General features: G+C 40.4%; 2 protein-coding genes across 2 annotated transcripts; one reads left to right on the plus strand and one right to left on the minus strand.

Annotated features, from left to right (window-relative positions):
- Positions 1-2,461: 2,461 nt before the first annotated feature.
- Positions 2,462-5,230, plus strand: LOC110487872 (E3 ubiquitin-protein ligase PPP1R11). The gene is made up of 3 exons (XM_021559789.3): positions 2,462-2,767; positions 3,520-3,628; positions 3,761-5,230. Exons 1-3 carry the CDS (start codon positions 2,690-2,692, stop codon positions 3,925-3,927), a joined length of 354 nt encoding a protein of 117 aa, XP_021415464.1. The 5' UTR covers positions 2,462-2,689; the 3' UTR covers positions 3,928-5,230.
- A 1,886-nt stretch (positions 5,231-7,116) lies between these two features.
- LOC110487871 (uncharacterized) lies at positions 7,117-13,491 on the minus strand. Its single transcript, XM_036970628.2, has 3 exons — positions 13,126-13,491; positions 11,380-12,940; positions 7,117-9,102 (listed from the first exon to the last, which is right to left on the minus strand). Exon 2 carries the CDS (start codon positions 12,340-12,342, stop codon positions 11,422-11,424), a length of 921 nt encoding a protein of 306 aa, XP_036826523.2. The 5' UTR covers positions 12,343-12,940; positions 13,126-13,491; the 3' UTR covers positions 7,117-9,102; positions 11,380-11,421.
- Between the last annotated feature and the right edge of the window lie 81 nt (positions 13,492-13,572).

Here is a 13,572-nt window from a genome sequence, read left to right on the forward strand (position 1 = left end):
CCAAACGTGTATGGATAAGTCATTTTAATAGTATACTAGTTTGACTACAACTTGTAAAGCCAAACGTGTATGGATGAGTCATTTTAATAGTATACCAGTCGACACCTCCCCATCTAATAGAGAGAAAGAAAAACATGATCAAATCAAAAGAGTGAATGAAACAACAGGAACTATGGAAGAAACAACAGGAACTATGGAAGAAACAACAGGAACTATGGAAGAAACAACAGGAACTATGGAAGAAACAACAGGAACTATGGATCCATACACTCTAACCACTAGGCTACCTGCCACCCCAATTTATTGATATGCCACACCTGTCAAGTGGATGGATTATCTTGGCAAGGGAGAAAAGATCACTAACAGGGATGTAAACAAATTTGTGCACAAAATTTGAGAGAAATAAGCTTTATGTGCGTATGGGACATTTCGGGGATCTTTTAATTCAGCTCATGAAACATGGGACCAACGCTTTACATCTTGCGTTTATATTTTTGTTCAGTGTTGTTGTAAAACAAAGTAAAGCATGAAAGCAACTGTTCACCTTCAATCAATGAATTATTGTAACAATAAATGTAAAAAATCCAATCCATTTAATGTTACCCCTTTAAAACAAAACATAGTTCTAGTCATTTGCTGTTTTTATTCTGCCTTGATAGCGAAGAACATGAAAGCTGTGGGAGTAAATACAGACAATATCTGCACCTTGTCAAAGACCTTTTCGCTCTGTCACATAATTATGCAGAATAGTCATACATACAAAAAACCTATGGTGATTGAGTGCTACAAATTCCAGTGTAGACCCCCTTTCTGTGTTTACAAACATTACCGCACGAGGGCGATGCGCGCAAGTGGTGGTGGTTAACTTTGATACTTAAAAAAAAAAAAACGCTGTAATTTCAACCAGAAAAATGTCTCTTTGGCTAACGCTAGCTGTTGCTACAGCCTATTATTTCAATGAACGTTAGCATTCTAGCTAACAACTGTTGCATCCTAAATAGTTATTCTGCAAAGATCACAACCAAATATAATCTTAGCGACTGCTCCCAAAACATCATTGTACGTGTTTGACAACCCCCAAAAAAGTGATTTTGTTTCTAAGTAATAAAAACGTAAAACTAAGCTATGTTGAATGGGCGCAGATGACTTTCGCCAAGAGTCGCGCGCATCTGTACTTAGTACGTGTGACTCTTCGACTACACCAATATCACATTGGGGGGTACAAAATCACATTACACAAGGACCTTAACAAGGGACATAGAGACACTTACAATTCTAACAGCTTTTTTGTTAGTCGGGTATTTAATTGTCTTAAAATACATTTCAATTTATTTTTGTAAGGTAAGAAAACGTGGTGTTTTTTGTTTGTAAATTTACATTTGTGAATATGAAATTTGGCTAAAATAATAATAAAATGAATTACATAAATTTGTTTCAGCTTATTTCTATCGTTGGATAAGAATCCAAGCAGTACATCTCTCCACAATAATGTCAAATCTTCATAAATGTGTTCAATTATAAATCTACTGATGTCTGGCCACAGTTTTCTTACATGAACAGAATGCCAAAAAATAAGCAACACTGTTTCTGGGTGGTCATTACAAAAGGAGCAATTTGAGTTGATGTTTTCCTTAAACGTCTTCATATAGTGGTTGGCAGGATAATATTTATGAATAATGTTTTACTTCATGTTGGTTTGCAATTATAATGTTGACAAAGTTCCAGTGAAACTTTCTGCTTTTCATCGGCAGGTTTTCTTGTCATGGTCCTTAATTTATAAACATATTTTTTTCCCCACACAGATATTATATATGGAATAATCGGGATATATTGTATAAAAATACTTATTTGTTTTTAGAATATTGGTTCCGAAATAATATCCTATTGGTGAGCCAACTGGTAAATGCAGAGGCTCTTACACTTAATTATAAGGAATTCTTATCACGTTACAAGGTCCCTGTAACACCTAAAGATGTTGCAGTTATTTTAGATGCCATTCCCTCAGGTGTTACTTTATTATTCAGGAACGTGTCAAGACCTGACCCTCAGAACCTACCTTCCATTAACCCTATTGACTCATCAGTAGGAAAGAATTGTTCCTCTTTTGGTCCATTCAACAACAGAGAGATACGAACCTTGTTTCAGCAGGATATTGTATACCTTTTTGGGCCTTATTGGGCCGGATTTATTGATAATATCTGTTGGAAAAAAGTTTGGATGTTGCCACACACATACCTACCTACTTGTTAACAAAATTAAGACGTGGGATCAAAGTGTTCATTTTTTTTTGTATATTCTAATTATCTTCAGTTCATATTTGTTTGCTTTGTAAATACATTTGGATTAATAAGATAATAAAAATAAACCGTTTTTAAACTGTTTTCCCTTGATAATTATGTTCGTGTCATTTAATAACTAGCTAGCTGCAGCAACCATACAACAATCAATGTTTCCGGCGAACACGTTTGCGTACGGAACTGCCGGAAGTGGTCCGTCTAGGAATTACTTCCTCCATATAGCCGATTCTTTTTTTTTGTTTTTGTAATTCTGATACAGCTTCTTGCCGAACATCTAACGACAACGAGTCTGTTTAGTGTTGCAGAAACAGGGTGGTTGTTGTTCCCAAAACAACGTTGACGTTTGTTGACGGCTGGCGCGACCTCAATACCGCAAAACTAACATCATCGGGATGGCGGAGGCGCCAGGTACTTCTAACGAGACGATAACGGAGACCATTCAAGTAGAAACACCGCCACCGCCCCAGCAGGTAAACTAGCTATAGAAACCCAAATCATTTGCCAAGTAGTAGATACAGGAAGATAACGAATAAACTGTTTGGAATCGAGTCCAATATGCATGCAGAGGCCGCAGTAGATCAGTTATCTAGTTACAATAGCTAAAGTAATCCATTATTACCTAAAGCCAGCAATTCCATGTAAATGCGGCATTTATGCAGAGGCAAGATTTTTCACTTTAAAACCTATGCCAAACAAAATTAATTGATTTCGAAGTTTAACAAGCCATACAAATGTTTGCACAATGACTACTTTGAACAATTTACTAAATTTACTAAAACATTTACTGGTAAAAAAAACTGTGCAAATGCAACGTTTGGTAATTTACAGAAGAAATACGTTCAAATCTTCGCTCTGTTTTTATTGTGTTGTCAAACTTCTGCACAGTTCTTCCTATAAATGCTTTTGTAAAAAATTATGTGCAAATTGTTCACAATAGTAATTGGGCATAGAGATCTATGGTTTGTTCAACTTTGAAATAAAAAAAAATCTGAGTCTTGGCGTAATTCCGTTACCATAGAATTGCCCCTTACTAATTAGCTCATACAATCATGGTGAAACTATTTGATCCTAGCTGTCAAGTGTATCACATTGCCAGTTGTACCAGCCCATCAACTAACTAGCAAATGTGATGTTGACTGACTACATGACCTTGTTGACAAGAGAAACACCAAATGCCTGTATGAAGGTGAAGCTTTAACAGTCTCCTGTTTGTGTCTCTCAGGAGGGGCGTAGCCTGACCATCAAGCTGAGGAAGAGAAAGACTGACAAGAAGGTGGAGTGGTCCAGCGACACAGTGGACAACGAGCATATGGGAAGGAGGTCCTCCAAGTGTGAGTATTTATTTCACACCTCCCTCTGTTTCTAGCTGTTTTAGATGCACTTCTCTGTTATCTGGTGCTCTAAAATATATGCATGCAATTGTAGGCATTATTGATGACTGAGTATTTCTGACACCTTCACAGGTTGCTGCGTCTACGAGAAACCCAAACAGTTCGGAGAGTCCTCCTCTGAAAGCGAGGGAGATGACGAAGGCTGTGGAAGTGCACACTGCATTCTAGGACATGGGAAAGACATGCATGGACACAGTGGAGGGGGTGGCGGGAACTCTGGAGGATCACATGCCCATTAATGATTAAGAGTGGAGACTGGGGGTTACGACACATACTGCTACACACACAGTCTCATTTAATTCAGTCACTGCAGTACTGGGAGGAAAAGGGATAAAGATTAGAAGAGACAGAACAAAGGAAAGAAAACAACCTGTTTGATAAGAAAACGGGGTGCTGTTGAGAGTTCATTGTATATATTACAATCATTTTTCTTTTTTATAAAGAGTACTTTTCCTTATTTGTCTAAATACTTGATATTACTTATGTTGCAGTATCTTAGCCTGTGGGCCAGACAGTCTGTTCCTGCTTGTCAAACAGGGATTTGGAAAGATGATGATGTAACATTGTAGAGAGCTGAAATAGTCTGGTACCCAGACTACTACTAGGGAGTGAGTTCCAAACAACAGCCTATCCAGGGCTCTCCAACCCTGTTCCTGGAGAGCTACCATCCTGTAGGTTTTTGTAGCTGGTCGATGAGCTTAATCAGGTTAGTTACAACTGTGGTTGGAGTTAAAACCTACAGGAGGGTAGCTCTCCAGGAACAGGGTGGGAGAGCCCTGCCCTATTCCCTATATAGGGCCCTGGTCGACTGTATTGCACTTTAAAGGGAAGAGGCTGCCATTTGGGTCGTAACGTCTTTTATCTCTACTTCAAAGTAATGAGTACTCCATGAATACTTAAGTAGCAAACAGTCTTATTTTATGGACACAATGTTGTACAGACAAACAGTTGTCTATCTGTCTACATTAAAGAAGTTTAGGGGAGTATTTAGGACACTATTTTAAGGAAAAGCTAGTCTTGGCTTTCTTATTTTCATGTAACATTGCTGACATTACCTTTCAGTTGAGTGCAGTGAAATATGTGTTGATGCACAATCCTCTCCCTGCCCTTTTACAATCCTCAGAAGTGTTGAGTACATTAGTTTCAGCACTTCAAATAAGAACAGAATTGATGGCAGGTTGCCTTAAATTCTGAGAAGATGTAAAGATATGTCCTTTTGTATTGATGAGGTGAGAGAATGTCAACATACCAATAATTAGAAAAATCTTAGAAACCATGCATATGCAACTAATGATATACAGATTATATACACTGAGCTACAAAAGTATTGGGACAGTGACATTTTTGTTGTTTTGGCTCTACTCAAATGACACTGACTATGAGGTGAAATTGCAGACTTCCAGCTTTAATTAGAAAGTGTTTTCATTCATATTTAAAACCGTTTAGAAATTACAACACTTTTTGTACATAGTCCTGCCATTTTAGGGGATCAACCGTATTGGGATAGATTCACTTAAGTGTATTAAAGGAGTACAAAGTTAAGTATTTGGTCCCATATTCATAGCACGCAATGACTACATCAAGCTTGTGACTACAAATTTGTTGGATTCATTTTCTGTTTGGTTGTTTAAGATTATTTTGTGCCCAATAGAAATGAATGGTAAATAATGTATTGTCATTTTGGAGTCAAATAATATATGTTTCTGAACACTTCTACACTAATGTGAATGCTACCATAATTCTGGATAATCCTGAATGAATCGTGAATAATAATACGTGAGAAAGTTAGACGAACATATCACATCCCCCGCTCCTCCTAAAAATGCTAACCTCCCGTTATTGTGATAGTGAGAGGTTAGCATGTCTTGGGGGGGTATGACATAAAATGCTAACCTCCCGTTATTGTAATAGTGAGAGGTTAGCATGTCTTGGGGGGTATGACATTAAATGCTAACCTCCCGTTATTGTAATAGTGAGAGGTTAGCATGTCTTGGGGGGTATGACATAAAATGCTAACCTCCCGTTATTGTAATAGTGAGAGGTTAGCATGTCTTGGGGGGGTATGACATAAAATGCTAACCTCCCGTTATTGTGATAGTGAGAGGTTAGCATGTCTTGGGGGTATGACATTTGTGTGTCTGTAACCCTCAAGTTAAAGCTGACAGTCTGCACTTTAACCTCACAGTCTATGCATAATTTTACACCCCCAAGTGCTGGAGTACAGAGCCAAAACAACAGTTGTGTCACTGTCCCAAATACTTTTGTAGTTCACTGTATATCCTTTCATTCATTATCCCCATCAGTGAGGTTATCCCCTCTGAGAATGAATGCACCAGGGCAACATTGGCAGTAACCTCCGCTGCATGCTGGTTGGTTATGAAGGGAAAAAAAAGCTGCCATTTTAAATCAGTCTTATAATTGCATCATACTTATTGCACTGTGATCTGCTGTGATCGGGCAGAGAAGATAACGTTTGTTTCAGTGAGAGGAGATAAATGCCATTTATTTAGTGCTGCTGTGTACTTTCCGTACTAGACTGAACATAAAGTGGGACAAAATGTAGTAGTACCGCAGTCCAGATCATGCAGTTCAACTGAAGACATGGGAGAAAGAGAGTTTTTGAATGGATAGGGAGAAGGTGCATGATGAATTGAATGGATAGGGAGAAGGTGCATGATGAATTGAATGGATAGGGAGAAGGTGCATGATGAATTGAATGGATAGGGAGAAGGTGCATGATGAATTGAATGGATAGGGAGAAGGTGCATGATGAATTGAATGGATAGGGAGAAGGTGCATGATGAATTGAATGGATAGGGAGAAGGTGCATGATGAATTGAATGGATAGGGAGAAGGTGCATGATGAATTGAATGGGTAGGGAGAAGGTGCATGAGGAATTGCTGGCCCAAGCTGTGTTCACCAGTGTCTCAACTGACCAAATGTCACTGGCCATTTCCCCATTGTATACTCCTCGCATCCTCTCTCCTCGTCTCCTTCTCAAAATCCAGTCGAAGGAGACGGTTAGAGGGGTGGGACCTCTGGCTTTCTCATCCAATGGATTTTGAGGAGAGAGGAAGTGAGGAGTATGCAATTGAGAAAAGGCCAGTGTCTCGGGCTTCATCCTCTGTGATTCCAAACACCGTATTACTACTTAAACTGTACTTGATCTGTGACAACATACACTATGTATATAGTGTATAGTAATATATATGGACTACATCCAATTTCACCATACGTCACCATTTTCTATTACAGATACACACATACAATGTTCCTGTACTGGTAAAGCACCTTTCTGTACATAAAATACATCACGTGAGATCAGATTTAATGTGAATGAAAGATTAAATCACTTTGTCCAAGTGCGTTACATGAGTTGAACTTGAGATGTATGTGTATATCATAGCACAAATAAAGATTATTCAAGGAAATTAGAATATTGGTTTATTATTATTATTATATTAGTTCTGGACCTCCCAACAATCTCTCCTACAACACTGATAGTTCAGGCCAGGGGTGTATTCACTAGGAACCAAACGTAAGCAAACAGGCCAAAAGGGGACTAAAAGACTACCAGAACTAATTTCCGTTGCACAATGTTTTTCTACGGTGTGCACTACTGAATAGACCCCTGGGTCTCCCATCAACCCCACCTACAAGACCGTTCAGGTTTCCAGGACTGTACCGGAGTTACCTCATCTCACTAAAGGTCAACACAGAGGGATACTGAATTAGTGGTTTGTGGCCATGGAGACAAGTAGAAATAAGTAAAATGACCAGGTCACATCCAGGGACCTCATCAGTGAGGTTATTCTGGTCTTTGTCCTGGCTGCCAAAAGTATGAATCCTATTGACGGAGAGCTCCCAATACCTGACACATGGCCTTGGATGCATCCCAAATGGCACCCTATTCCCCACATAGTGCACTACTTTTGACCAGGACCCATAGAGCTATATAGAAAATAGGGTGCCTTCTAGGGATAAACACACCCTATGAGATATTATGTCACTCGTTTCATGGCATTTTTACATCTGCAACATTGATCAATGTTTGGCTACTGAACATGGTGGATTTTCATGTGATGGTTTTGCTACCTTATTCTTTTTTGAGAATCAGATTCTCGAGTCATTTTGACAGTGATCCAGCACTTGTCTGGGGACATTGCACATTCTCGTTACAAAACAACATCTTTCTTTATAATCGACACATGGAGTAACAAGTCAAAAATGCAACAAAAACACACACGAGAGATAAAAGGCAGAGAGGAATTGCAGATATGGTATCACTGTTCAAAGTTCTCATTATCAGTACGCAGCGAGGGTATCGTATAACGTTCTGCATCACTGTGAAGTTTTGATAGCTGTATCTGTTTTGCTACGATACAAAAAAAATTATCTGAAAAAGGCCATTGTAGAAACTAGAACATTCTTTCAAAGCTTTCATGATACAGGGGCACTGTGGGTAAAAAAAACCCTCTTCCGCATGCAATACTGTAGATTGTGGCTCATGCTGAGGAAGAAGAAAACCTTTGCAGGTAGAATTTAGTGTTCCTGAGCTTGACTGTTGGTTTCTATGGGATTGTGCAAAACTTGCTACTGGATAACTGCACAACCAAGTTTCATATAAACACATTTTCTTAAAAAATAAATAAAAAAGGGTTACTATTGGATGTTTCTGGTCTGTAAGTTACCTTTCAAATCAGGAACCATATGTGTGATAAGACAGATACATATATAAATGTGTTCAATTTGTAGTGTACTATTAAGAATATGATTATCATGGAGAAAGACAGGGATAATATACTAAGGCATACTTGTAAAGTTAAAACTACCTACACATGCAGTATTATGGCACAGGAAATAAACAGAAAAGGCTAATAAACCTCTAGTCCAAAAAAACAAACATTAAGCTTTGAAAGAAAACTATGGAGAAAAAAAAGGTGCTGGTATCTGTCGAGTAGATATTCAAAAGTAAATCTGAACAAAACAAAAGAATCCCTCTTGCCATGTCTAATTTAACATAATTGTATGAATTTGAGTATCAAATAAAAGTACTTTAGGGGGAGGGAAACTCATACGAAAAGGCAGAAGAATAGAACTGAGAGATGACAACAGTGTTATCACTGGGGCCTATTTGACCAAGATTGTAGTGGATGTGCTTTGCCCTCAGCTCCAATGAATATCACAGTAGTGAGGTGAAATGTAGCTTCAAAGTCCTTCAGCCTCTCCCTCTCCTCATTGAACACGGTGTCAGCTGGGCTCAGCTCTTTTCACGTGACTGTCTTTGCATTGATAGACTGTCGAAACGTAACTTCTCAGTCCCTCCACGTCAGGGTCTCGAAACAACCCCCCCCCCCCCCCCCCCCACAAACATCCCTCTTCCCTCCAACTTTCCTCCATGTCAAAGGATTTCCTGTGGGGAGAAAAAAATCTAATGATCAGTAAACAGTTAGTGGTTGAGATGCTTTAAAATAGCCTCAAGCTAACCATAACAAAATCACATGGGAAGGTCATTAGGATGACAACAGCAAGAGAAAAACAGGAGATGAAAACAACTTGAAAACTGTCAGCTCTAAAAGTCTGGGTTGTATCCACTAGGCAGAAAACGGAAGAAAACGTACTGAGGCAGGGACAATCTGACCTTGCCCAAAAATAAACGCTTTTTGTCATTTTCTGTAGCAAACGTGCCCTTTGACCCTATTACATGGCCAAAAACCCTCACTTTATTCCCGTGGGGCTGCTGTTTGTGGCTATTATAGCAGCACCCCTTCAGGCAAATAAAATCCCATCCTCCACTTCATACATAACTGCTCTCTATGTAAACTGTAATGACACGTCTTTCCCCAAAGCCATAGATATATCATTAGTTCAAGCTGGTTTCACACAACTTGGAGAATGTCACAGTTCCTTTTCTCTGGTTGCAAGATTAAAATAGCTGAAAGAGCAGTTTGTGGCGGGCTGTCGATTAAAATAGCTCAAAGCAGAGCAGTTTGTGGCGGGCTGTAGATTAAAATAGCTCAAAGCAGAGCAGTTTGTGGCGGGCTGTAGATTAAAATAGCTCAAAGCAGAGCAGTTTGTGGCGGGCTGTCGATTAAAATAGCTCAAAGCAGAGCAGTTTGTGGCGGGCTGTAGATTAAAATAGCTCAAAGCAGAGCAGTTTGTGGCGGGCTGTAGATTAAAATAGCTGAAAGAGCAGTTTGTGGCAGGCTGTAGATTAAAATAGCTGAAAGCAGAGCAGTTTGTGGCAGGCTGTCGATTAAAATAGCTCAAAGCAGAGCAGTTTGTGGCGGGCTGTAGATTAAAATAGCTCAAAGCAGAGCAGTTTGTGGCAGGCTGTAGATTAAAATAGCTGAAAGCAGAGCAGTTTGTGGCAGGCTGTAGATTAAAATAGCTCAAAGCAGAGCAGTTTGTGGCAGGCTGTAGATTAAAATAGCTCAAAGCAGAGCAGTTTGTGGCAGGCTGTAGATTAAAATAGCTGAAAGCAGAGCAGTTTGTGGCAGGCTGTAGATTAAAATAGCTGAAAGCAGAGCAGTTTGTGGCAGGCTGTAGATTAAAATAGCTGAAAGCAGAGCAGTTTGTGGCAGGCTGTAGATTAAAATAGCTGAAAGCAGAGCAGTTTGTGGCAGGCTGTAGATTAAAATAGCTGAAAGCAGAGCAGTTTGTGGCGGGCTGTAGATTAAAATAGCTGAAAGAGCAGTTTGTGGCGGGCTGTAGATTAAAATAGCTGAAAGCAGAGCAGTTTGTGGCAGGCTGTAGATTAAAATAGCTGAAAGCAGAGCAGTTTGTGGCAGGCTGTAGATTAAAATAGCTGAAAGCAGAGCAGTTTGTGGCGGGCTGTCGATTAAAATAGCTGAAAGCAGAGCAGTTTGTGGCAGGCTGTAGATTAAAATAGCTGAAAGCAGAGCAGTTTGTGGCAGGCTGTAGATTAAAATAGCTGAAAGCAGAGCAGTTTGTGGCAGGCTGTAGATTAAAATAGCTGAAAGCAGAGCAGTTTGTGGCGGGCTGTAGATTAAAATAGCTGAAAGAGCAGTTTGTGGCGGGCTGTAGATTAAAATAGCTGAAAGCAGAGCAGTTTGTGGCAGGCTGTAGATTAAAATAGCTGAAAGCAGAGCAGTTTGTGGCAGGCTGTAGATTAAAATAGCTGAAAGCAGAGCAGTTTGTGGCGGGCTGTCGATTAAAATAGCTGAAAGCAGAGCAGTTTGTGGCAGGCTGTAGATTAAAATAGCTGAAAGCAGAGCAGTTTGTGGCAGGCTGTAGATTAAAATAGCTGAAAGCAGAGCAGTTTGTGGCAGGCTGTAGATTAAAATAGCTGAAAGCAGAGCAGTTTGTGGCGGGCTGTAACCTAGCGGCTAAAAGCTTTGGGCCAGTAACCGAAAGGTCGCTGGTTCGAATCCTCGAGCAGACTAGGTGATATGTGGCCTTGAGCAAGGCAAATAACCCTAATTGCTCTGGATAAGAGTGCCTGCTAAATGACCCCCCAAAAAAACAAACAAACAAAACAAATTGTAGAAGGTGCAAAGATTGCCAAACTAGACAAGAATAGTCTCCATAGTTTGAGTTTACACTAAGTTTGCACAATATTTTTTCTGCAATTCGTTAACATGAAAACTCACACTTTACATCCCAAGGCTGTAGTACAGTTTGAAAACACAGAAAATCAAACAGAGAGAAAGAGACAGAAACAACTTACCAAAACAAACTTTCTTTCAGGGATCATCTTTCCTTTGATGTATTATTTTGTAGTCATGTACATTTCTGTAACTTCCCCATCGTCTCCCACTTCCTCCTCCTCCTCCTCATCTTCCACCTCCTTTTCTCCTTTCTCTTCCTCCACCTCAGCGCCCTCTCCTAAGATCACACACTGCCGGACGCTGACAGAGATGACTAGTGCTTGCACGATGCCGTACACCAGAGCAAAATGTGGAAGATACTCCTGGACCAACCAGAGCAGTCCTGCCATTCCAACAGTGGAGACAAAAAACATTGCCATTCCATGGAGCCACAACTTCAGTCCTCCTTGGACCCCTAGCATCTCCAGGACCAACTTGGTAGGGGGGGACACAGTCCACAGGAAGCCCACCACGAGCAGGTCAAACAGGTGGCGAAGGAGGTTGAAGCAGATCTCATAGTGTTCCGGAACTATCTCCCCATTCCAGGCACGTGCAAAGAACCGGAAGGCTGATGAGGAGCTAGGTGTGGGAGAAGGTGGAGGAGTTCCATAGTCAGAATACTCCCCATCGTTGTCAGAGTCCCATCCTCCACCGATACATTTCCTCTGCTTGAGCCCACCAGGTTCAGCTGCTCTTGGCCAGAAGAAGTCGCGGGACGGCAGAACCTTAGTCCACCATCTGGAGCCACCATGTTCTGCTTTCCCCTCAGCCACCTGCTTGCCCTCGCCCATATCTTCAATTTCCAGGGACTGGATTTTCTCCTCACTTGCTTCCCAGTACTCGTCAATCAATGTTGTTTGGTCACTTGCTTGCTTTTTCTGTCCGGTTCCCCAAAACCATGTTGTTAACCCTCCCAAGCCCCAGCTGCCTCTTGTCTGCCTCTCGTCTTTCATGGTTTTGTCAGGTGCTACTTTGCTGCCCCAGGGCCGGTAGGAGACAGCTGGACGCACCCACCCCCAGACTCTTCCTACTACATCTGTCATGTCAGCTCCCTTAGTTTAGTTCCCTTAATTCTGTCTGGATTTTAGACTAAAGGACTTATGAAGAATGTACTAACGGGTTAAACTGTATGTCTATCAGCTCAAAGGTTTTGTTAGAGTATAGTACATTAGATGAATGAGTCAAATTAACAATTAGAGGGTGTGCACCTCAGGACATGAAAGACCTGTAGGTGTTCAATGTTATATCGAAACCAACAATACGGTCCCTACACAGCACAACACCTACACCCAAGGGAAAATTCCAATGTGAGGTACTAGCTACATGTCTTCCCCAAATAGACTTTCACCTTGCTTTAGCCAATTTTGCTTTTATAACAGTGAGTGCCATACAAACAAACCACACCAAAATACAACTTTGAGTAAATCAAATAGCCAGTTTTACATCTACAGTGTAAAGATTAGGGATTAAATTGTAAGATATCTTAGTCTATACATATATGTACTTGGCTACAATATTTTCAGGTACTTTCTGAATAACATGTCCAACTTTACAGGGTAAAGACGTTTAGTGGAGGAATGTAGCAGGCCAATCTTAAATCTCCGACAATGTGTTTCTCTCGAGTCTCTTCCACTTCTTGATCTGGGGGGGGGGTTAAAATAGGAGTCAACTCATTGCTACATCATAACAAAAACAGTAACTAGTAAGATGGTTAACATTAGCCAGCTAAGCGCTAGATAATCTTACAAAAGTTAGATATTGATACATTTATCTAGCTAACGGTAGTCTAGTTAAAGTTAGTTGTCACTCGCTAAAGCAAAACTCACCTTGTCCCCTATAACAGTTCGCTAATCAAGATCCGAAAACGTCCACGTAGCTAGCTATCAACTTATTGGCAAAGTAGGCTAATTTGAGTGCCAAACGTACTGAACTGTTATCTAAACGTCGTTGATGTATCCACTTAAACGACTGGCATCTTTTACAATTACGTCCATACGATATCAGCTAGACGTTTATTCCGAAAACTGCGAAACTCGCCGATTATCTGCAGTAATTGAAGCTGCTAACTAGTTAGCATACAATAGAACGCACCTGGAACCGGAAATAGCTGGCATACTTCCGAGCCGAGTGAAACGAGTTCTGTACCAAAGATTATATAACCCTAGATAGGCTACGGTCAGTCTTTCCACTGTAGAAATTAACCATAGCAGGCAGAGTCAAGCTAGTGAGCTCCGATTGGTGCGTTCTAGCATTTATTTGCATATTACATTTTA

This window comes from Oncorhynchus mykiss, chromosome 30, assembly GCF_057628025.1.
Source record: "Oncorhynchus mykiss isolate SJ-2025 chromosome 30, ASM5762802v1, whole genome shotgun sequence".
Lineage (NCBI taxonomy): Eukaryota > Metazoa > Chordata > Actinopteri > Salmoniformes > Salmonidae > Oncorhynchus > Oncorhynchus mykiss.